At 54.4% G+C, this 23,457-nt stretch overlaps 2 protein-coding genes across 26 annotated transcripts in view; both read left to right on the top strand.

Moving 5' to 3' along the window:
- Positions 1–18,965, top strand: part of R3HDM2 (R3H domain containing 2) — a 45,037-nt gene extending 26,072 nt beyond the window's left edge. For 10 of the 24 annotated variants that reach the window (XM_030510574.2, XM_032920382.1, XM_030510576.1 and 7 more), the window contains 19 exons: positions 304–382; positions 1,229–1,288; positions 2,101–2,241; positions 2,613–2,721; positions 3,896–3,991; positions 5,447–5,478; positions 8,234–8,466; positions 10,889–11,106; positions 12,431–12,520; positions 13,153–13,395; positions 13,941–14,067; positions 14,485–14,720; positions 15,114–15,268; positions 15,439–15,539; positions 16,390–16,559; positions 16,738–16,882; positions 16,959–17,059; positions 17,487–17,571; positions 18,384–18,965. In XM_030510574.2, the coding sequence (XP_030366434.1) occupies positions 304–382; positions 1,229–1,288; positions 2,101–2,241; positions 2,613–2,721; positions 3,896–3,991; positions 5,447–5,478; positions 8,234–8,466; positions 10,889–11,106; positions 12,431–12,520; positions 13,153–13,395; positions 13,941–14,067; positions 14,485–14,720; positions 15,114–15,268; positions 15,439–15,539; positions 16,390–16,559; positions 16,738–16,882; positions 16,959–17,059; positions 17,487–17,571; positions 18,384–18,727 (2,765 nt within the window). In that variant the 3' untranslated portion in view covers positions 18,728–18,965. Of the gene's footprint in view, positions 1–303; positions 383–1,228; positions 1,289–2,100; positions 2,242–2,612; positions 2,722–3,895; positions 3,992–5,446; positions 5,479–5,576; positions 5,631–8,233; positions 8,467–10,888; positions 11,107–12,430; positions 12,521–13,152; positions 13,396–13,940; positions 14,068–14,484; positions 14,721–15,113; positions 15,269–15,438; positions 15,540–16,389; positions 16,560–16,737; positions 16,883–16,958; positions 17,060–17,486; positions 17,572–18,383 lie in introns of all 24 variants that reach the window. The other 14 variants (XM_030510584.2, XM_030510585.2, XM_030510594.1 and 11 more) reach the window with 13 other exon arrangements.
- A 710-nt stretch (positions 18,966–19,675) lies between these two features.
- Positions 19,676–23,457, top strand: STAC3 (SH3 and cysteine rich domain 3). 2 transcript variants are annotated; one of them, XM_030510600.1, is made up of 12 exons: positions 19,676–20,006; positions 20,670–20,736; positions 21,116–21,371; positions 21,516–21,613; positions 21,753–21,822; positions 21,900–21,994; positions 22,067–22,133; positions 22,362–22,411; positions 22,524–22,627; positions 22,736–22,787; positions 22,949–23,086; positions 23,190–23,457. In XM_030510600.1, the coding sequence occupies exons 2-12, from the start codon at positions 20,671–20,673 to the stop codon at positions 23,286–23,288; spliced, it is 1,095 nt and encodes a 364-aa protein (XP_030366460.1). In that variant the 5' UTR covers positions 19,676–20,006; position 20,670; the 3' UTR covers positions 23,289–23,457. The 2 variants fall into 2 exon arrangements, 1 of the variants encoding a protein (XP_030366460.1); XR_003994843.1 differs by having other exon boundaries at positions 19,930–20,006; positions 22,932–23,086; positions 23,190–23,276.

The raw sequence follows: 23,457 nt of genomic DNA, 5'->3' as shown, positions 1-23,457 counted from the left end.
TGTGTGCCTTGTACCGATGCTCCTGCAGCCCACAGCAGAAAGGGAACATGGTCTCGATTGTATAGAGCCTGTGCTAGAAACTGGGCTCGAGCCCAGGTGATACAGGTCCCAACCTGTGCAGCTCTGTGAGAAGGTGGGCTTTTCTTCCTTTCTTCCTGTCATGAATACTCAGGGCTGAGGATAAGGCTCAATTCCCTCCAGCAGCAGTGGGGGGACAGTAAGATGTGCACCTCTTCCCTTCGCTCTATTCTGTTGCAGTGTTCTGTTAACTTGTTCTGCTGCTGCTGTTGTGTGTTTTTTCAGATTCCAGCCAGGAATATACAGACTCCACTGGAATAGATTTGCATGAATTTTTAGTAAATACACTGAAAAAAAACCCACGGTAGGTCCCTTCTCACTAAAACTACTTGCTAATGGAGTGAAGGGAGGGAGCACCTGGTGACCAATGAATCATAGAATGGTTTGGGTTGGAAAGGCCCTTAAGATCACCTAATTCCAACCCCCATGCCATGGGCAGGGATGCCTCACACTAGACCATGTCTCCCAAGACTCTATCCAACCTGGCCTTGAATGCTTTGGTTGACTCTTAAACCCATGAAGTTCGTGTGCATGTCTGGATGTGTCTGTGTTTTGGGAGGAGGGGGCACTACAGCAACTATGGAAAGTACCTGCAAGTGTGTTTTACCTTTCAGAGGGTGTTACTGGAGCTGGGGCAGTGTAGAAACAAAAAGGACAACTGTGATTTGATTTAGTGCTGTCAAGCAAAACATGCAATTTTGTACAATGGAGAGATAGTATTTGTTTGAATGCAAGCAGGAAGGAATTTTGATTGCTTGAAAACCTTTCCTATAACTGATTGTCAAATCCCAACCTCAGAAGGAACCGCTGCTGTGTCAGTAATAAATATAATCAAGCAGATGCTGGCATAGGAGAATAGCAAAGCTGGAGTCTCTACAGTGGAGCTTCCAGCAGAGCAGAGTCAATATTACCCAAAGCCCAACACTTAGTAAAACAACTTTAAACTGCAAAAAATCTGGCATTTCATTTACTGTATATGAACAAATGTGGAGTTTCTTAGTTCCTTCCTGTGGAGGGTGTGTGAAGCCTGGTTAACAGTGTTGCTTGCTCCAGCTATTTGTGAGTTTGTCACAGGGAAGGGCTACTTCACAGAGAAAGCTGTATTTCACTCTCTTTAATGGTGGCCTTTTCCTTTTTGTTTTCTTGACAGGGATAGAATGATGCTACTGAAGTTAGAACAGGAGATTCTGGAATTTATTAGTGATAACAAGTAAGTGATCGTCACATTTCTGTCATGCAAAAGAGGTTTGTTACTTCCAATTCAGGAGCTTGGGCACCCAGGGAAGAAGGGAGTGTCTTTTGGGGCACACTGGGAGGAGGCCTGTTCTTTTGTACATCCTCATAGAGTCATAGAAAGGTTTGGGTTGGAAGGGACCTTAAAGCTCATCCAATTCCAGCTTCTGCCACGGGCAGGGACACCTTCCACTAGACCAGGTTGCTCCAAGCCCCTGTGTCCAACCTGGCCTTGATCCTCCACCTCCATTTATCCATACACGAGGTTTCTGAGTCTCTTGTCGACTGGATATCAATTGCTTTAACACTGTATCCACAGAGAATGACATTAGTGCCATTGTGCTTCTCTTCCTAGCATAAATCAGGGGTGGAAAAACCAGCTGTAGGATTCACATCCCAGAATGTGAGAATGAATAGGTGTTGGCCACAGAGCTTGCAAACTTCTTTATCTAATAGAATCAGGGAAGTCATGGTGTAAGCACTAATTCTGCCTCCTGTTCCTGCCTAGAAACAAACGTGCGTTTCTGCACAGCTGGTCTTGTTTCAGGACAGGCTTATTCAGCTTGAGCCCTTGACTCAGCCCAGCTCTGTCTGGCGAAGCAGTGTAAGCCCAAGCTCATGCTTGGTGTGAGAAGCAGGACTTGATTCGTGACTAACTGCTTGGGATATGTGCCATGGTCTGTTGTGGGATGTGGTTAAGGCATCTCCAGCCTTGATCTCTCTGTTAGTGTCAGATTATCGTCTGTTTCAAAGCCTTCTAAATTCTCATGCTTTCTCCCCTCTCCTCAGCAATCAGTTTAAGAAGTTCCCTCAGATGACCTCATACCATAGGATGCTGCTGCACCGGGTAGCTGCCTACTTTGGCATGGACCATAACGTGGACCAAACTGGGAAGGCAGTCATTATCAACAAGACCAGTAACACACGAATGTAAGGGGAAAGGAGGGGGGAAGAACAACTGGGCTGGAATCCCCTTCCCTGCGTGGTGTTACCTCACCCCCAGATGCAGAGCCGTGGTCCAGAGCAGGACAGATCCGACACCATGTGTTTTTGCCTCCATAAGAAGGGCAGGTCCCCTCTCTAGAAGAGGGGAATCCTTCACTTCCAGTCATATCTGCAAGCCCTTCCTAGCTCTCTAGTTCTCAGAGAAGAGGCAGGAGCTCTTATTGCCCTCACGAAGGAGAGATTTAACACAACAAACATCTTTGCACACCTCCTTAATCCCTGCAAAGCAGTGGGTTTAGGGAGACAGTTCTGTGCCTCGTGTTTCCCCTTCTAACAAGGGCTGGTTCTTCCTGCAGCCCTGAGCAGAGGTTCTCGGAGCACATCAAAGATGAGAAGAATGCAGAGTTCCCGCAGAGGTTCATCCTAAAACGAGATGATACCAGCATGGACCGAGATGATAATCAGGTAAGGGGTGGTAATGCAGCGTCTCCGTGCTTTGTGAAAGTCAAATGTGACTTCTCTAAGCTGAGAACAACTCTCAATTTCTCTTGGGTTTCCTGCAGTAACCTTTTTTAATAGAAGCTTCCACCCCACCCAAGCAGCTGCATCTAGCTATATCCTGAAAACTTGACAAAATACTGTGGAAATGCATGAAGAATTTGTGTGGATTCTATGGGGGGTACTTTCCTGTACCCTGAATATCATCTGGTGGCTGGGCCAGGCTTTAAGGTGAAGCCTTTTGCTAAGGTTTCCTTGGAAATGCCCCAGAGCTGTGTTGCCAAGCATCTCTCCCCCCCCTTCCTGGGGCTTGCAGCGAGTCCAGCTGTGAAGTCAACAGGACTCAGAGTGCTGCTGGAAGGAAACCATCGGCAAAATAAAATACTTTTTGCCAGTCATCCAAGCTCAAAACCCTCCTGAATCTCTGGCTGCCCTCGGGCTGTCTCAGGTGGCACCAGACCCATAATGCAGAGCTAGCTTGTTCATCTGTGGCTGTGTTCCCAGCCTGTGTCAGACAGACTCTTGAACGTCAAAACTGGGGCAGGAGAGGCAAGAGACAGGAGACCTATTCACCAGGGATCTCAGGCTCTTTGCTCTTGTAGCTCCTATCTTTACATCGCCCCAGAATACCACTATCCCTTGCCTTTGGGTTATGTTGCTGAACTTTAAGTCATCAGGCTGGGGAGCTGGTCATTGCAATCAGTATCAGTTTCTGGTTTCCCCATGGTGGCACTCTGCAGGTGATGCAGCTACCCACGAAGCACAGAATTCATGTCTGGGCAGGAGTTTGCTGTGTTGGCATATGCTCCAAAGAGCAGCCTTTAGCTTTTGACCCCTGGGAACAGACTGTCTTCCAGAAGCACATGGTGATATTCCTGATCTGTCGTTTCTGAATCAGGCAGAGTAGTTGTGCTTGATCCAGGAGGTGGAGTGCACTAAGACCTCCAGGATGTTCATCCCTAGACATAGGTGTTCAGAAGGTAGGTTCAAAGGCAGAGGCTGTGTCATTGCATCCAGGCATCATGCACGCACTCCTTAATCCACGTCCACTTACACTGCTGCATAAAAATGCCAGCAGCTGACTGAGCCCCCTGCTCCCATTGGCAACTGCTGACCCGCTGAGATGTGTTTGTCCCTTCAGATCAGACTCCCCTTGCAGGATGGGAGAAGGAGCAAATCTATAGAAGAGCGAGAGGAAGAGTATCAGCGGGTCAGGGAGCGGATATTTGCACGAGAGGTAAGCTTGGATGACTCACTTGCCAGGTACCCTCCTGGAACGTTGTGGCAGAAGGTGGCCTTGAGTATACTGAGAGGTCAGATCTTGTCTACAAGATTGCCTTTTCTACAAATTTCCTAGTGTTCTTCCTAGTGTTGAATTCCAACTCCTACCAAAGATGTCTAAGACCTTGAGATAGAGGAGCCACCCCTCCACTCCCCAGTCTGCTCCTTCCCTAAATTGCCTACTACACATGTGGGGACTGACAGAGGTGGCAGGTTTGCTCCTTGCTGCCCAGCAAGATTATAAGCTTTTGCAGTGGCGTTTCTGGGATGACTAGCAAATCAATGGATGAGTCTGAAAGGAGCTGCAACTTCGACCTCCTGCCTGAGCAGTGCTGGCCTTGGAGTATCAGGCAGGGCTCTGTGCCTTTACAGGATGAATTGGGCAGTACATTTGTTGTCTTTCTTATGAAGTGTCCAGCTTGGTTATTGCTTCCTTGAAATCTCTGCTCCCTACATGGAACTCCTCTAAGCTGGAGCTGTGTTCCTTGCTCACATCTGGCTCAGAGAGGCTGCGGTGCTCTGCTATGTTGAATACTGTCTGCCAGCTGGAGGCAGCTCTCCATGCTGTGCCAAATGATGGAATCAGGGCCAATTCCAAGTGCCCATCTGCCGTGGATCACGTTCAGAGTCCAGCTCCTTGCCTGCTGCTTTTGAGCACCTTGGGGAAGACGCCTTTCATTCATCCTAATGGGAACTGCCATGTGCCTGCCCAAGGAGGATGTTAAGGCAGCCACTGTGCTGAGCTGTGTTGAGTCACCAGGCTTCAGCCAGTGACTCTTCAGCTCTTTGTGATCATGGACTTGTCTTCCATGCACAGGCCTAAGGCCATCCAGACAGGTTAGTAAGCAGCTCTGCCTGTAGTCCTGGGCTAGAGCACGTGCTGCCCTGTGTTAGCTCAACATGGGGTGGGCATGTACTTACCCTTGCTCCGCGTTCATGGGCTGAGCCAGCGCTTTGCATCTGACTTCCAGAGACAGAGGCAACTCTCACAGGGTGGCCTGGGTTGGCTTTGAGCCCTCTGCCTTTTTCACATGGCTCTGATAATTGCATTTAGCAAATAAAGACCCTTGTATGTCTAGCCTTGGTTGTTCCGTTGACAAAGCTACCATCAAAGCTGCCTTAAAGCAATGAAGGAGGGAGTTGAGGACTCAGATTTGCAAACTCTTGAGATATCTCGGGGTCACAGATACCAGGAAAGGTTCCTAATGGGCCTGGATGGAGAGCCAAGTGGCACTGGTACGCAGCAAGACTCCTGAGTGCCCATGTAACTGGTGCACAACACAAACTGTGTTCAAGTCCCATACTGTTAGTGCTTTGCTCCTCTTTGCTTTGAAATTGCTTTGTTGCTTCCAAAGTTACTAAGGCTCTCCTTTCTTTCCTTCCCATCTCCATGTATTTCCCGTGCTTCCAGGCTGGCCAGAATGGATATCTCACCGACAGCAGGTCAGTACTGTTCAGCAGACATTATCTGTATCTCTGCCTTTCTCTACAGAGAACTGCATGACTCTATAATGATGCTTTTTTCTGATGTTAACTGACAGAATCTCCAAAGAAGCCTTTTCTTCTAGTTCTCACAAACGGAGGCAGATTTTTAGGTATCTCTCTGTGACTTATTTTGTACCTTGTCCTGCTGAGTAAGTTCGCCCCATGCATGGCTGCTTGTGAAGTTTCTGAACCTGTCTTTTTTGCAACATCCATTTCTTGAGTTCTTTTTTTGCTGAGCCATCAATGAAAACGAAGGAAGGGGGGGGCGGGAATGTGGGAATGGCAGGAAGAATGGGGAAGCCAGAGGATTTCAGCAGTTTTCAAACCATTCTGCCTCTTCTCTCCCAGGAAATCCCCTGCCCTTACAGGGATCAGCATCCAGATAGGTGGGGTTGTTCCTAATCCCCCATTATAAAGGCTGGATTACTTGGTGGTGGCAATGAAGTGTCTCAGGCTTCCATTTCAACCAGAGTATGCTGCAGGGGGCACTGGGAACGTGTATGAGCAGCATTTTCTTATTAAGTAGTTTTCCTGCAGATGAAAGGGCTGGAAGGATGGAGTTAGAGACAAGTCACCTTGCTGCAGGAGGCTGAAAGGAGAAAGATAATGGCATGAAAGTCAAAGCCTTCATGCCTGCTGTCCTCTCATTTCATAGACAAAGCTCTAGAGATGAAGCATCTCTGTGTGTGACAGGAGGCAACCCCAAATACAAACACAGGCTGGGGAAGACTGGATGGAGCAGCCTGAGGAGAAGGACTTGGGGTTGTTGAGTGAGAAGCTCTCCATGACCCGGCTTCAGTGTGTGCTTGAGCCCAGAACCCCCCCATGTGCTGGGCTGCACCCCCAGAGCATGAGCAGCAGCTCAGGGAGGGGATTCTCCCCCTCTGCTGCACTGTGGGGAGACCTTAAAGCAGCTCCCAGTGCCTAAAGGGGCTCCAGGAAACCTGGAGAGGGGCTTTGGACAAGGGATGGAGGGACAGGCCAAGGGGAATGGCTTTAACCTGCCAGAGGGGAGATTGAGATGAGCTCTGAGGCAGAAGCTCTTCCCTGTGAGGGTGCTGAGGCGCTGGCACAGGGTGCCCAGAGAAGCTGTGGCTGCCCCATCCCTGGCAGTGTTCAAGGCCAGGTTGGACACAGGGGCTTGGAGCAACCTGCTCTAGTGGAAGGTGTCCCTGCCCGTGGCAGGGGGTTGGAACTGGATGAGCTTTAAGGTCCCTTCCAACACAAACCAGTCTGTGATCTAAGTGAGTGTAGGAACAGCTTTGCTCCTCTCAGTCTGTCACATGGCTCAGGCTGCCTTTTGAGGGATGCTGTTGTGGAAAATCAAGTGTCCTCAGCACAGTTCCAGGGCCTGTGTCCTGGAGTCTGCATGTGGCAGTGGTGGTCACAGAATCATAGAATAGTGAGGGTTGCTGATGTGATTGCAGCTTTGAGAGCCAGGGCTGCACTAGGGGCTTTTCTGGCTTGTTCCTGAAGAGCTTGGTTAAGCTGCTGTCTTTGTTTTGTGGTTTGCATAGCGGAGAGAGGGAGTGAATGTGGCCTTTGGACCATTTTGAGCTCTGGACAGACATAGGAAGCTCTTCAGGAGAAGAGTTCCCTTGGGGTAGTGCAGGAGGTGATGCCAGTGTGAACTCCAGAGACACACTACCCTCAAAGCCCAGCCTACGGAGCAGTACATCCTCCACTCGCTTGGAAGGTGCTGAAGCCCAGATGTGACTGCAGAGAGCTCTCTGCTGGTGGACGCATTTGGAAACAGGCTGTAGTAAAGCAGATGGAGAGAAATGCATGGCTGAAGCTGTTGGGGCAGTGCTCTCAGAAAGCAAGAGTGTGAGAGCGTGCCTGGAGTTTGGAGAGCACGTGTAGGAAAAGCAGGAGTCTGCATAGCCCAGTTCCTTTACCTCTTTAGGGATATAACCATTGCTCAGGTTTCCTAAGGGATGTGTTTGCTTTGGCTCTCCCATGCTCCCAGCAGCCTAGGACATCACTTCAGGAGTTTCTTCTAAGCCTGTCTTTTCCCCTCCACAACTGTGTGGAGCTGCTGCCGGGCTCAGCCTGCAGCACTACCTGAGCATCTCCTCCGGTGTTGCCTTCTCCGTTCCTCCCTGGCAAAGACCCAGGAACCCGTTCCTGTGCTTGTGATCCTTAGCTGGGCTGATAGCCAGGCTCACTGCTTGGGATGTGTTGCTGATACTCCGTAAAGTCCTGTAAAGTTGCCAGATCTGGGGCTAAGGGAGGGTGATCAAGTGGGAGCACAGCTCTGGGTGTAGCAACATCCCAGCATGTAGGTGTTCCAGCTCAGCAGAAAGATTTACCAGGGCTGGTATGAAAAGTGGTCTCAAACAGCCTTGTCTCAAGGCCTCTGTTAAAAGCTCCCTGTTGTTATAAGACAAGGAGGGCTTTAGCAAGGGATCATGCTCTGACTCTGCTGGCATCTCTTCCAGGTGGGGATGTGGCTAGGGAAAAGGGCCAAGAGCCAGCTCTCAACACACACCAAGGGCGATCAGCAGCGTCTGGGTCTTCCTAGTGCATGCCCAAGGAAGCTGTGCCCCCGGGCGCGTGTGTTTGCTGTCAGGTCCCTATGCAAAGTGCCCGTGTGCTGTGTCCCAGGCGGTTGCTGCTGGGGCTCCCCCCGCAGCGTGGCAGCACTGCTGCGGGTCCTGCTGCTGCCCCTTGCCCTGGGACGTGCAGTCTAAAACTCCTCCGGTCTCTGCAGGGGCAACCGGGACAGTTTGAGCCGGGCCTCGGGCAGCCGCCAGAGCAGCACCGAGAGCGAGATAAAGTCGCTGGAACCTCGGCCGTGGAGCAGCACAGACTCAGACGGCTCCATCCGCAACCTGCGACCACCCGTTACCAAAGCCAGCAGCTTCAGTGGCATCTCCATCTTGACACGGGGGGACAGCATCGGGAGCAGCAAAGGCAGCACTGCCAGCAGGACGTCCCGGGCAGGTACTGTCCTGTTTCCCCTGCAGACATAGTCTTTGGGCTGGGGTACTGGGGCTTGTGATGCCCCATGGGACATGGTTGGGATCATCTGAATGCATTCAGTACCTGAGCAGCGATATACCAGTTGGTTCATCATCTGCTTTTTCACTTCTCCCTATCAGACCTTCCTTTCCTTTAGCAGAGTTCCCCAAGACAAAGGACATTGGTTAGTCCCATACCCTGGAACTGTTGTTTTCTCTCCCCTGCTGTGCTACAAGTTCTGCTCCCCAGAATCCCTCACAGCCCTAAGGAGCCTTTAGTCAGGGTAAACCATCTGGCCCTTTTCCTTGCTTTCCAATAAAGGAGGGCTAGGGAAGTGTGTCACCAATTAGACTGTCTCATCAGACACAGTCTATCTCATCAGACGAAGAGTGCATTAAGTGGTATCTGCCTACAATGCTCACTCCAAATGATTCACTATACTCCTGAGAGCAAACATAGCAGGAAGGGAGAGGCCTGCAGCTCTTCAAGAGCTCCAAGTTTCAGGAACACCAGAGAGAATTAGGATCACAAGTGCCTTTGCCTACTTGAGCTCAGCTCTTCCTTTCCCATTCAGGTAACGCCAAGGGTAGCCCATGCATGGAGGGTGTTATCATGGGGCATCACTGGTAATCTGTTCCTGATGACAGCTTCCCGAGAGGATGTGTGAGCACTTGGCAGGGCATCAGTCCTTATAGCAGCAGGGAGCAGGGTCCTTTATTTTCAACCAACTGCTTGTGAAAGGCATTTCTGGAAGAGGCAGCACGGGTCTTCACTCTCATTCATTCTCGTGAATACAGGCTGAGAGAGCTGGGCTGGGGCAGCCTGGAGAAGAGAAGGCTCCGGGGAGACCTTAAGGCAGCTCCAGTGCCTAAAAGGGCTACAAGAAACCTGGAGAGGGGCTTTGGACAAGGAATGGAGGGACAGGACAAGGGGAATGGCTTTAACCTGCCCGAGGGGAGATTGAGATGAGCTCTGAGGCAGAAGTTCTTCCCTGTGAGGGTGCTGAGGCGCTGGCACAGGGTGCCCAGAGAAGCTGTGGCTGCCCCATCCCTGGCAGTGTTCAAGGCCAGGTTGGACACAGGGGCTTGGAGCAACCTGCTCTAGTGGAAGGTGTCCCTGCCCGTGGCAGGGGGTTGGAACTGGATGAGCTTTAAGGTCCTTTCCAACACAGACCAGTCTGTGATTTGTTGATTTTAATGGTGCAGTGATAACTGAGGAGCCACGTGGTAGCTGGTTACCATCGCTGTGCGGTATCAGTGAGTAACATCCAGGAATTTTCACTTTGGAACAAGAGGAAAAAACCAACCACCACCATTTATTCTGTGGGGAGGAAGTGCTGAGGACTCTGGGGCTCTTTTCCCATCTCAGCATTTAGCCCCTGGGCAACTGTCAGAAGCTATTTCACTCTTTGCACCATGTGGCTGTTGATACAGGCTTCCTTAGCAAAATGCCTGAAGATGAGCTGTTGCAATGCAGTGGATCAGAGGCAGAATTCATTAAATAGCAGCTACTGGGCATCAAGCAATAGTTTCACAGCCCTTTTATTTCTGGAAGTGAGACTGAAATAGTGAGGAGAACACTTCCCAGCTGGGTGCCCTGCAGCATGTATTGCGCTCCTGCCAAACCAGTTTTCCTCCCATGGGAAGGAATTGCTTCCAGCCTTCCACCTCCTAGCCTTGGACTCAAAAGATGTGCGTGTGCTGGGCCTGGGAGGACATAACGTAGGATCCTCTGTTCTGGGCAAGCACTTGAACAGGTCACGACAATGTAGTTAGTGTCTGAGCCACAGAACTGAGCTGTGACTGGGAACAGCTCAGCTTCTGCCCACAGCTGAGCTGTTTATGGTTTATGGTACTGAGCTGACATGAGAGTACCTGGTAGCATCCCATGCTGTAATCTCAGCCTCGTGCTGAGGTGGAGAGTACTCCACCAGGCAAGGGCTGCTGTTAACATCGGATTCCTCTGCCCAGTGGCATATAGCAACTACCTGAGACCTATGGGTGGGGACTGCTGTGTCCCCACGTGGAATGTGGGTGCTAAGTTGGGGTCAGGGAAGAGAGCACGCTCTTGGGAATACCAGCTATACAAGTCATGGCTGTGGTCTGGAACAGTAATTGCATCCTGGTCACATTCCCTGTGTGGGGCAGGGGCAGGAGATGCTGTAACCAGCTGTGGAGCTGTACACAGACATGGAGAGGAGAGAGGTGCCATAACCTGGAGTGCTGAGGGTGTCAGCACCTTGGTTTGTTGTGAAGAGAGGCAAACTGACTTAGCCTGCAGCCTGCTCACCCTGTCCCCTGTGGAAGCTACCATGTGGACAGCAGAGACTGCTATCTGGCTGCAGTGCAGGAGGTAGTGACAAGATCTAGTCCCCCATCAACAAACCCATGTTTTTCTCTCTCAGGTACCAACCCTGCCATGCCTTTCTCTGTTCAAGGTTTGGTACTAGGTGCCCCTGAAGCATGCAGCCAATCCCCCTCTTCACAGCCCAGCCGTGGCCTCCTACCCTGCACAGCCCAACAGCCTCAACCACAGCCACCCCAGCAGCCTCCACCACAGCCCCAGGGACTTCCACCTGCAGCCCAGCAGCAGCCAGCCATGAGCAACCACATGATATCCCAGGTGAGTTGCTGCACAGGATCCAGGGACTCCGTAAGCCCCTCGTGGGAAGGTAGAAGCAGAGCCAGGGTGCTCTGGATTCACACTTGCCCAGTGGGTTTTGGGTGTCTTCACACTTGCTGTCTGTTAGGGAGCGACAGTTCCTCCATGCTATGGGGCCTTGCTGTGCCTGTGGATGATGCTGTGTGACATCTCAGCTTGCCAGCCTCTTCTGTATCTGCTCAGGCCAGCAGCTCTCCTGGCAAGGGATCTATAGCCTTTTGCTGAGCGGTGGGGTCATATTCTGGAACCAGTTGTCATCCTGGTGAGGGCCCTTCACAAACAGTAGCTGGGTTTGAGCTTCCCCAGTGGTCACCTCGTGTCCTGGGAAGAAGCAGACCTGGAGCTGTGCCTGGGTCTGGTATTCTCCAGACCCTTCCTGAGTTAAACCCCAGTGACATTCCACAAGCTGCAGGGCTAATCCTGAGGATGGATCCCTTGTTCCTGCGTACTTTGTTCTGTTCCTGAGGCTCTTCTGAGGTCCCTTCCAACCTGGGCTCTTGTATGATTCTAAGTTCTTTTCAGTGGGCTGGGAGAAGGAAACAAGCCTCTTTGAACAGCTTTTACTGCAGATAACATGAACATACGTGCTGTCCATTGCCATCTTTATGAGGATCATAGAACCAAAGAACAGCCCAGGGGGTAGCTTGTAGTTCTTGGGCCGTGGACTGGCTCTAGGGTTGTGGATCTGTTTGCAAAGGATACCAAGACTCAAGGGAAACATCTCAGTTCTACAGATGGGGTGTTTCCCCAAGGTAGCCAGGGTCCAGTACTGAGACTAGCAGGGTTGTCTGGAGCTATAGCATGGCATGGGACAGAGCACCATGCTCTGGGTGGGAGGTTTGAACACCCAGCAAGCTTCTGGAGCTCATATAGGGTCACTGCATCTTGCGGAGGTTTTCCTTTGTATCTTCTACTGTTGGGCTGTTCTGATAGTTCAGGAACAAACTTTTCTGTGTTTGACTGTTGGTGAAAGATGTGAAAACACACTGTCCCCCTGGTGCACCTGCAAGTTCAGTGCCCAAAGTATAGTATGTGGTGCTTGAGTTAGGTGGCATCATCAACAGGCCTTCACAGCTCCACAAAGCAAGGGGTGGGGATGTGTGGCTTCACAGAGAAATGACTGCTCCCCTGGTCTGGTCTCCATGCTTTCCAACCCTCTGCAATGCCCCCCTCTGTGTTTGCAGTTGGCTCAGTTGACTAACCTTGTTGTTCCTTCTTTCTCTCCTTCCTTCTATCCTTCCTTCCCTCCCTTTTCCCACTCTCTTCCCTTCTCTGCTGGTCTTAGCCGGTCCCAGCGCTGCAGCCTGTTCAGTATTCTCCAAGCTCCTGCCCCCAGGTCCTCTTGCCAGTCTCTCCACCCCAGCAGTACAACTTGGTATAAACCCCATTTCCTCTTCTGCACTTTCTCTGTTGTACCCGTGTGCTGTGTTTTGTGTTGTGTGAGCTTTTGCTAACCAGGTACGTTGCGGACACTGCGCCCAGTGGGTTTGGGATTCATGGAAGCTCTGTGCCGCCATGGGGTCAAGGCAGTGGCATGCCTGAGGCTGTGGGACCCACCAGGGCCAGGCATTGCTGGAGTAGGTGATCATGGAAAAAGCCTGGGCAAGATAAGTTCCAAAGCTCCACCAGAAGTGATGCTTGTGCCCAGCACTGGGGTCCAAGGACCGTGGCTGTCCTGTGGTCTCAGTCAGCCCATGTTGTCTCTTTTGGGAATGGTAGACCCCGTGGGACACAGCCCCGGGGCTGGGGCAGCCCCTGCCTGTGTGGGGCCCTGCATGTCACCAGTGTCTGCTGAGCATTCAGCCCTGCAAGCAGCACGCATGCCTCTACCCCCTGTCCTGCAGAGTGCTCTTAGTGTGTGGCTCATTTCTGGGGACCTTTTTTGGTCGAGCTCCTCCACACAGAGTAGGGAGAAGGGGTCTGCAATCTACTCAGCAGAGCTATGTCCTACGTGCTGTTGTCCTACATGCTGTCCTCCTCCATCCTTCCCACTTATCCCCAATACAGGCCGATGAGCTCAGCAACCCCTTTGGGCAGATCAGCCTCAGCCGACAGGGCTCTACGGAAGCACCGGATCCTTCCTCGGCTATGTTCCAGTCATCCCTCATCTCCCAGCATCCTCAGCAGACAGGATTCATCATGGCAACCCCTGGGCAGCCCATTCCCACCTCCAACTACTCCGCCTCAGGGCACACGGCCCCCACACAGCAGGTGCTGCAGCCCCAGGGCTACATTCAGCCTCCCCAGCAAGTAAGGACACCCGCAAGCCTGGAGGGGATGTGCACCTCTATGAGGAGAGGGGCTGCAGGGGAGCAGCTCCTTGAGAGCGGGTCTCCTCTTCTGCTGCTGCTCATTTGTGATGGATCAGCACACAAGGCTCCAGGCTCGGGGTCAGCACACACCAGGATGATCTCTGCCTCTTTGTCCCTCTGAGTTCACAAGGCACTTTACCTGGGGACCCCCCTTGGCCATTCTTGGCTCATAGGTTCGGTGACCAATTCAGGGCTGAGGCCTCTAAGCTCTCTTTGGGATGCTGCAGGGCATTATAACCTCTAAGCTTGTTCCCCCTGGGTGTGATGAGAGTTGTGCCTACTGTGCTCTTGCACTGCTGGGCTGGGAAAGGCTTGGATGTGGAGGCTGGGAGGAGCAGGAAGGGGCTGATTACCTGAGGAGCTATCATCACTTGGTTGGTTTCATTCAGCAGAAGGTGAGAGAGAAAACTGGCCCTGGGGAACCAGCCTTCTTGGTCCCATCCCTCTTGTGTTCTCACCACCGTGTTTTCTTGGTTCTGATAGATTCAGGTTTCTTACTACCCTCCCGGGCAGTACCCAAACTCCAGCCAGCAATACCGATCTCTCAGTCACCCAGTGGCCTACAGCTCCCAGCGCACCCAACAGCTCCCCCAGCAGTCCCAGCAGCCTGGTAAGCAGGGGGAAATGGGGGCCAAGGGGCATGTTTTCCTTATCTGCAACTCTTGTTGGCTCTTCAAGATCTCCCATGCACTATCTAGGGCCAGGCTGCTCTTCCTTGTCTCCCACTCTTTGCTGGACTTGCTGACTCTTGTCTGTGCAAAGGGAAGCTGAAACTTGGCCTGGCTGCAAAGGCTGTTCTAGTCCTTTCCCTTCCTCTTGGGGTGTAGCATGCACTGAGGTGCCACAAGGTGGATTTAAAGCTAGGAGCTTCCTTAAGGTCTTTTTACACCTGCCATAAAGGAAGCCTTTTTCCCACTTTTCAGCAAGAGATTGGGCAAAGCAGGGTTTGAGCACCTCATATGCCAAGTCTCAAGCTGTCTCCTGTGGCCAGCTGGGAAGCTGTTCCATTTGAACCCTGTTCCGTTAGGTTTACAGCCAATGATGTCCAACCAGCAGCAAACGTACCACGGTGTAATGGGAGTGCAGCAGGCACAGCCCCCTGGGCTCCTCAACAGCCAGAGGAACAGCATGGGTGGCCAGATGCAGAGTATGATGGGAGTGCAGCAGGCGCAGCCCCCCGGCCTCCTCAGCAGCCAGAGGAGCAGTATGGGGAGCCAGATGCAAGGTCTGATGGTCCAGTACACTCCACTGCCTTCATATCAGGTAGGCTTCAGTTGCTCTCCAATGAGGGGCTCTGGGGAGGGGGCTGTGTGGGAAGCACCCTGTTCCTCTGCCTGCATGGTGGAGTCAAAGATGGAGACTTACCTTGAGAAGATGCTTGTCTGCATGTGAATCTATGTGGGACATGCCTTGAGGATGTCCCACATGCCTTGAGGAGGGCTGAGTGCAGCCAGTCCCTTTGCCATTGTGTTTGCAGAAGAGCTTGGAGATGCTTCCCTTGCCTGGGCAAGGTTGCTGTGGGCTGCAGTAACCACCCACCCAGCATCTCTTCTGCCTTCTATGGGTCTTGCTGGTGTCTCTTTGGGGCCAGTTCTCCCTGCTTCTGCTCCGTGTTACCTGTCGTTACATAGTGCTGCTTCTTTCCTCCCTGCACAGGTTCCGATGGCCAGTGAGTCCCAGAGTGTGGTCCAGCAGCCCTTCCAGCAGCCAGTGCTTGTACCAGCCAGCCAGTCTGTTCAGGGGGGCCTGCAGACTGGGGGGGTGCCCATCTACTACAGCGTCATCCCAACTGCCCAGCAGAATGGCACCAGGTAAAAGTTCTGTATCTCTGACCTGCCTTGGGGAGAAAAGGGTCCTGCTGTGCCCTTTCCCCTGCTCCTGCTGTTCGAGGAGGTGGCTGGGCACCACAGATGCTGGTCACCTCTTGAGCTTGCCCAGTCCTAGCTCCCAGCACCTCACCAGAGCATTCTCTGCTTCACAGCCCTTCAGTGGGGTTCCTTCAGCCTCCTGGCTCTGAACAGTATCAGATGCCACAGTCCCCGTCACCCTGCAGCCCGCCGCAGATGCAGCAGCAGTATTCAGGTAAGAGGGCTCACTGGTCAGTGTTGGTGCTGATTCTGCACAGAGTGAATCAGGTTTTGCAGGGGCTGCAGTGAACAGAGCTGCTGGTTCCAAGCCAAGTCTCCAAGCCTTTCAGTGTCTAAAGGATGCCTACAAGAAAACTGGAGAGGGGCTTTGGACAGGGGCCTGTAGGGACAGGACACGGGGAATGGCTTTAACCTGCCAGAGGGGAGATTGAGATGAGCTCTTAGGCAGAAGTTCTTCCCTGTGAGGGTGCTGAGGCGCTGGCACAGGGTGCCCAGAGAAGCTGTGGCTGCCCCATCCCTGGCAGTGTTCAAGGCCAGGTTGGACACAGGGGCTTGGAGCAACCTGCTCTAGTGGAAGGTGTCCCTGCCCGTGGCAGGGGGCTGGAACTGGATGAGCTTTAAGGTCCCTTCCAACACAAACCATTCTATGGTTCTATGAAGTCTGACTGCTTCTGCACAACAGGTTTCCTTAGTCTTACCCATCCCACGGCCCACTGGGAATTTCCAGAACATGGCACAGCGGCTGATGCTGGCCTGGCATCTCCTTGCCATATGGGTAGGGTAGGAGTAGGTAGAGGGAGCTGCTGTGGGCTGCAGACCCCATCTACTGGCAACGTGGCTTAATGTCACCAGGACTGCATGGACCAGGGAGCAGTGGATGAGAGGAATTGGGGTTTCCAGCATTACATTCCAGGCTGTCTGGGGCCTGGTGAGTTGGTGCAAGAGCTGGAACCAGGACACTGGAGCTGTATTGTGCTCACAGGCTGGGCTCCTCTTGTCCCACAGCGAGCAGGAGCTGCAGCGCACAGAGCCTGGGCAATAGTGGTGCTGTCGTCTCTCCACAGGGGTGTCTCCATCAGGCCCTGGCGTGGTTGTGATGCAGCTGAATGTTCCCAATGGCCCCCAGGCCCCCCAGAATCCCCCTGTGGTGCAGTGGAGCCACTGTAAGTACTACAGCCTGGACCAGCGGGGGCAGAAGCCAGGAGACCTGTACAACCCAGACACCAGTGCTCAGGTATTGAGAGGACTGGGAGGAAGGCAGCTCCTCTTTCGGGAGCGGCCTGGCGGGACAGAGAGGACCCCAGCATCCGTGCCGTCTGGATGGGCTGGGAGATGGGGGTGGGATCACCCCATGGTGGTGAGGCAGGAGAGGGACCCGTCACAGGCGCTGTCTAACGCTCTCCCTCCCCCAGGCCAGCACCCAACTGAACAGCCCCATCACATCCCCAACCCAGTCCCCGACGCCATCGCCTGTCACCAACCTCAACAGTGTCTGCACGGGGCTGAGCCCCCTCCCTGTCCTCACGCAGTTCCCTCGGCCCATGGGCCCGGCACAAGGTAAGGGGACAGCACAGAGCTGGAACTTTCCTGGGGTTCCTTTAGACCCCCCCAAACATTTGCTTCCCAATTGCAGGTGATGGGCGCTACTCCTTGCTGGGCCAGCCGCTGCAGTATAACCTGTCTATCTGTCCCCCACCGCTGCTCCACAACCAGCCCAACTACAATGCACACCAGGTAAAATCAGGCCAAACCTGCACCCAGCCACCCTTTCATGGGCCAGGGAGCAGAACAGGACCACCCCGTTCCCTGCCCTGTGCTTGGGCACCCCTCGGTTAGGTAGTGCTTACCCCACATTCTTGCCATCCATCCAATAGAGCTGCCATTGTCCATGGATTTCCCTAGAGCCTGGCACTGGTCCCAGCTTTACCCAGAAGCAGTGTCAGCCCCAAGTCCTTTGGGTGTCCTCGGAGCGTGGCTTTGCCTCCTCTCACCCAAGCATGGTGTCACCTCAAAGGTGCCGAGGGTGCAAGGTTCATCCTGGTGTCTTCATCCCCCTTCACAGTGATGGCCTGGTCAAGTTTAGCCTCCCCAGGATGCTCTGTGGGCACTGCGAGGCTGCAGCGTCTCCTCAGGTGACACACCACTGGTTTTGTTCTTTCAGGGGCAGACTGGAATGAAACATGGAAACCGGAGCAAGAGGCAGGCCCTCAAGTCAGCATCCACTGACCTCGGGACAAGTGATGTAGGCAAGTGACCCTACTCAAGCAGTTCCCCCTGCACCCTCTGAGCAGTCCCCACTGCACGGCATAGCTGGCACTGGCAGAGACTCCAGATGCCATCTCTCCCCGCACCAGCACGGAAGGGATGCAGTCTTCACTGCTTCTATGGGGGCTTCAGACTTGTCCCCTGTGTCACCTCCATGTCACCACCACCACCACCAGCAGCTGGTTGCAGAGAGCCCTTTAAGAGCTGTCCCTCTCCCTGCGGCTGGCATGTTCATTACATGCCACGTTAATATTAGCAAAGAATCCATTCAGCCAGCCCTCTGCTAAGCCCAAAAGCCAAGGCTGGAGCCAAGAGGCAGCAGAAGTGTTTGGGTACCACAGAGCAGAGGCAAAGAGGTTGACATGACACCGGCCTGGGCACACAAGGGGATCCATCCGTGGGCTGAGCACCCAGAGCAGAGTCGCACTCAGGATCCACACCATTCCTCCATGGGTGTAGCCTGTCTTTTTCCCTTCCAGGGGCAGAGGGCAGGAGAGGTGGGTTAGCTCCCAATCCTGGTACCCAAGGGTTAGGGTAGGAAGCTGGGGCAGAGCCTGTCTGGAAAGCCATGCCCGGGCAGAGGAAGCAAGGATTTGGTGTTGCTGGAGCAAATGGGAAACACAGCCTCCTCTTGAAGCATGCGGGGACTGGGATGTGGGCATAAAAAGGGTCAGGATGGGGCCCTGCAGGAAGCAGAAAGGTGGGGGCAGCTTAGTGCAGTAGAGGTGACTGCTTCAGCCCCAGAGCTGGTGGAGAACCCCCCCAGCTACCACGTGCTGTCTTCCCACTGCAGTGCTGGGCCGAGTGCTGGAGGTGACGGACCTGCCTGAGGGCATCACGCGGACAGAGGCCGACAAGCTCTTCACGCAGCTCGCCATGGCCGGTGCCAAAATCCAGTGGCTCAAAGAGACTCAGGGGCGCCGCGGAGATGGAGGTGGCGGGGACAACACCGGGACTCCAGAGAACGGCAGGCACAGTGACCTCGCTGCCTTATACACCATTGTGGCCGTGTTCCCCAGCCCGCTGGCTGCCCAAAACGCCTCCCTCCGTCTCAACAACTCCCTCAGCCGCTTCAAGCTGCGTGTGGCCAAAAAGAACTACGACTTGCGGGTGCTGGAGCGTGCCAGCTCACAGTAGGGGTCACACACAGGCACACAGAGCACACTGGACTTGCAGGCACTTCCCTCTGCCTTCTCTTTTCCTTTCTGCCCTCCCTTCCTCTCGCCCTCCTTCATGGATATATTTATATGGACAGAATTAAGAGACAAGAAATTGATTTTTTTTTTTTATTATTATTATTATTAATTATTATTATTATTTTTGGAGTGATGCCCCTGCCCGCCCACCTTCCCCTGTGTATGTTGTTTTGTTAAGCACTGTGTTGAACCGCACATACAGGTGTTGAATTGGTATGTTCACTGCACATTTTATTTAATCTGATTATTATTTGGGGGGGGGGGTATTTTTTTGTTTTATTTTATTTGGGGGGTTGTTTTTAAATAAAAAAACAAACAAAAGGAAAACTTGTCCCTCACTTTAACGCTGCTTTCCCATTCTCTGCCAGTACCGCTGCTAGGGGCTGCCCGTGCTGCCTCTTTGGGAGGCCGAAGGATGCTGAGCCCGGCACAGCAGCACCCAGCACTATGACCAGGGGCTGGTCCCCTCTGTAACATACTCACAGCCTCTTCCCAGCTGCTGGCCCTGTGCAGTGCAGGAATGGGGGCACGGGGCAACCCCTGCCGGGAAGCAACATGTTCCTCCTGATGACAGGAAAGCAGCCCCTGCGCTGGTAGGTGCGGGCATCACTGCATCCTCCTGCCTTGGGGGTGCCACCACCCTCACCAAGGCACCGCACACAGCAGTGGAGCCTCCTGCAGCACCCCGCAGGAGCAGGCACGGATGGAGAGGTAAGAGCTGCCTGGATGGGGTGGTGGGTCCAGCCCCACACTTGGTGCTAAGGTATGGCACAGCCTGGCAGGGGTACAGGTCCAGGGAACAGCCATCACAAACCCCATTGCTGCCACTCGTCCCCTTTTCCCCTCCTGGCTACAGGGGCCTCCAACACAAGAGCAAACAGGACCTGAGGGCTGGAGCCCTTGGCGTGCCCCGGCGCTGCTGCCAGGGGGTGGGTGGCCTCTGGCACGCCCAGCAACCCACTAACGCAAATAGCCGGTGGCTCCTCTGGCTCCGCTCCCCTCCGGCTCACACATGGGCTCCAATTTCCCGGCGTCAGCCTCCGGCCGCGCTCAGCTGTCGGCTCCCCTCTGCCCTGTCACTCCTGCACCGCACGGCACCGGGGCGGCTGCCCCCTCCCTGCACCGGCACCGAGGGCTGGGGGCTCCGTGCCGGGCGAGGCCCCACCATCAGCCACCCATTGCGGGGCTGTTCGTCACAGGGCGAGAGCTCCAAGCACAGTGTAAGTGCCATTCCCTGCGCGGTGACCCCTCATTGCGGCCATTAACACTCCCCCCTCCATTGTCCCCCTCCTCATTGCTGCCAGACCCCAGGGCTCTGCCTCTGCAGCACCCCTTGCCCCAGGGTTCCTTGGTCCCCATTGCTCTTTCCCTGATGGTTGGTTTCCTGGGGGGCATGGGGGGCACCTTGTGTTGGGTATCACTAATAGTGATGTCTGGGTAGAAGGACCGTGGGGATGGTTGAGTCAAAGGTGGGATTGGGCGTGTTTGGGGGATGCAGGAGCAAATCCTGCCCTCATGGTAGCACAGGGAGAAGAAAGCAGGGCTGCGTGGTGATGCCAGACAGCACCACAGGCGTGTGCTGGTCCTGGGGGGCCAGGAGTAGCACTATTTGCAGTTTAATCATGAGGTGACGATGTCTAAACAGAGATGGACACGTGCAGGTAGCCCAGGGTCTGGCTCACAGCACTTGGCACCTTATCCATAGAGCAAGCAACAGCCCAGTCTCCAGCCTGTGCAGGATGGGCCTTTGCTGGGGGTGATGGTGCTGGGGCAGAGGGAGGCAGTGGATCTGAAGATGCTTCTCACCCAGCAAGGTCTGGCTGTTCCTGCCATGCAGTGGGAACAGCCCCAGCCAACGTGATATGTCTCCTTTTCCCTCATAGCATGACAGAGAAGGAAGTGCCGGAGCCACCAGCTTCACCCGCTTCAGGTGGGAAACCCAAAAGCCGGGTAAGTGGGTACCCACAGGGCGGCTTGGGTGGGTGGGGAAGGCACCTTGCGAGCATCATCTGTGCCTTGGCCCCAGGAGGCTTTGTGGGACCAGGGATGCCCAGAGGGATCCTGATCCAGCAGGAAAACTGGGTGTCATCTCCCAGCTTGGCTCTTCCCACATCCACATCATGCTCACGAGTCACAGTTTCTCCTTTTGTGGGAGAAGGGTCCCCATCCTCACACAGTTTCTGCCTCAGGATGCCCAGGGTCTCTTCTCATTGGGGATGAAGTAGTCTCTAGGTCAGAGCAAAGGGGCTGGGAGTCAGGCTCTGGGTTCTCTGCCTGCCAGCCTCACCCCACGCCTGCCCTGTGCAATCCATCCTCTCCTGCCCAGCAGCTACAGAAGCTGAAGCAACTTTTCCAGCAAAAACCCAAGGAGGAGACACCACCAGAGCCGCAGCCCAATGGGGAGCTGGTCAGCCCCTCAGGGGGACCCATCTTCTACATCTATGAGGAGGAGGAAGAGGAGGAAGAAGAGGAGCCCGAGCCCCCTCCCGAGCCCCAGAAACTCGTCAATGACAAACCCCACAAGTTCAAAGATCATTACTTCAAAAAGCCCAAGTTCTGTGATGTTTGTGCCCGCATGATTGTCCGTGAGTGCTGAGGGGTGCTGGGGCTGGGGGCTGTGGTCAGGGGAGGGCTGGGGGCCAAGGCTGGCGAGGGCTCCAGCCCAGCCGTCCCCACAGCTGCAGTGTCACGTTGCCTTTCGTTTCCACCACCCCCCCTTACACTGTCAGTCAACAACAAGTTTGGCCTGAGGTGCAAGAACTGCAAAACCAACATCCACCACCACTGCCAGACCTACGTGGAGATGCAGCGCTGCTTCGGCAAGATCGTGAGTGTTCCCCTTCGCGGTGCCATGATCTGGCTCTTCTTGGCTCTGAGGTGCTCTCCTCCATGTCCCCATGCTCTCCATCCCCTCAGCTCTCCAGGAGGGTCTGGGCAGTGATTGATGCTCCGCTCTCCCCTTCCAGCCCCCAGGCTTTCGCCGGGCATACAGCTCACCCCTCTACAGCGACCAGCTCTGCGTCAAGGACCAGCTCTGTAAGCTGGGTGGTGGGTGCCCCATGTCCCCGCATGCGGCAGCCAAACCCCTCTCACCATCCCTTGTGCCACCGCAGCAGCCGACAGGAGCGACCCCGTGTTCGAGACCTTGCGGACGGGCGTCATCATGGCCAACAAGGAGCGCAAGAAAGGGCAGGATGACAAGAAAAACGTGAGTGAGGACCCCATTGCCACCCCACCTCCCTGCCTGCCCCACACCTCCTGACAGCTCTCTGCCTTGCAGCCTTTGGCTGCTATGATGGATGAGGAACCAGAGGCCACAAAGCCACAAGGAGGCAAAACTGAGGGCGGTGAGTGCTGTGGCATCGGGGTGGCTGAGCCATGAGCACCAGGCAGGGAGGGAGCCTGATGGGGGGGCTCACTGGGGTGGGTTTTGACCTGTAGGAAGCGGGGGTCTCCAGTTCAGGTCTCCACCCTGGGGCTTCCCCTTGTTGACCTGGACATCCTTGGGAAGAGGCTGGTCCCAGGCTGGGAGGCAGCACCAGGAGAGATGTAACCCCCCGTCCTCCCATTTCCAGGCACCTCTGAAGGGAACAAGAAGACTGAGAAGAGCCCAACAGACGACAAGGTACCCGTCACCCTCTCGCTATGGAGCAGCACGGGGAGAGGCTGCAGGGGTCTCCCTGGGGCTTTCAACAGTGCTGGGGAACTGACCCCCTCCCCTTTTGCTCCTCCCATAGAGCAAGAAGCCACAGACAGGGACGCGTGGTGGCTTCCCACAGACTCACTATTTCGTGGCAATTTATCGCTTCAAAGCCCTGGAGAAAGATGACCTGGATTTCCCGTAAGTTACCAGCCACATAGTGAGCACAATGGTGAGGAGGGGAGTGACACGTGGCCGGAGAGGGGGTCCCTGCACCCCCTCATACTGAGCCCATCCTTCCCTTCCCAGGCCTGGGGAGAAGATCACGGTGGTCGATGACTCCAATGAGGAGTGGTGGAGGGTAAGGCCGGTGTCCCACAAGCAGAGGGGAAAGATGCAGCACTGAAAGCACATCGCATGGCTGTGTCCTCATGCCAACCCACACCATGCAGGCTGGTTGTTGAGGGGGTCACACAGGTTGGCTCCAACCCCACCTCGCACCCAGCCACTGACTCATTCCAGGGGAAGATTGGGGAAAAAGTTGGATATTTCCCTCCAAACTTCATCATCCGGGTGCGGGCGGGCGAGCGGGTGCACAAGGTGACGCGCTCCTTCGTGGGCAACAGGGAGATCGGGCAGATCACACTCAAGAAGGATCAGGTGAGACAGGAGCCTGTGGTCCTCAGCCCCCCCTCCCTCCCCCCGCTGCTCACACCTGGGGGGACCCTCTATGGGGTGTCACCGTCACCCCCTTTGCCCCCAGATTGTGGTGCAGAAGGGAGAGGAGGTAAACGGTTACGTCAAAGTCTACACCGGCCGCAAAGTGGGGCTCTTCCCCGTGGACTTCCTGCAGGAGATCTAAGCGGGACAGCACCCAGGGCCCCCCCCTCTGGCCAGAGGGACGGATGGACCCTGCCCACAAGGAGCTGCTGGAGCTGGATGGGGATGGGGACGGGAAGCAGCCCCATCGCTCTGTGGGGACCATGGCAGGAGCGGGGGCTGCAGGGCGGGAGGGTGGGAGCTCTTGCAGG

Source organism: Strigops habroptila, chromosome 23, assembly GCF_004027225.2.
Source record: "Strigops habroptila isolate Jane chromosome 23, bStrHab1.2.pri, whole genome shotgun sequence".
Taxonomy (NCBI): domain Eukaryota; kingdom Metazoa; phylum Chordata; class Aves; order Psittaciformes; family Psittacidae; genus Strigops; species Strigops habroptila.
Note: the sequence above shows the minus strand (reverse complement) of the source record. Positions and strands in the feature narration are given on the sequence as shown.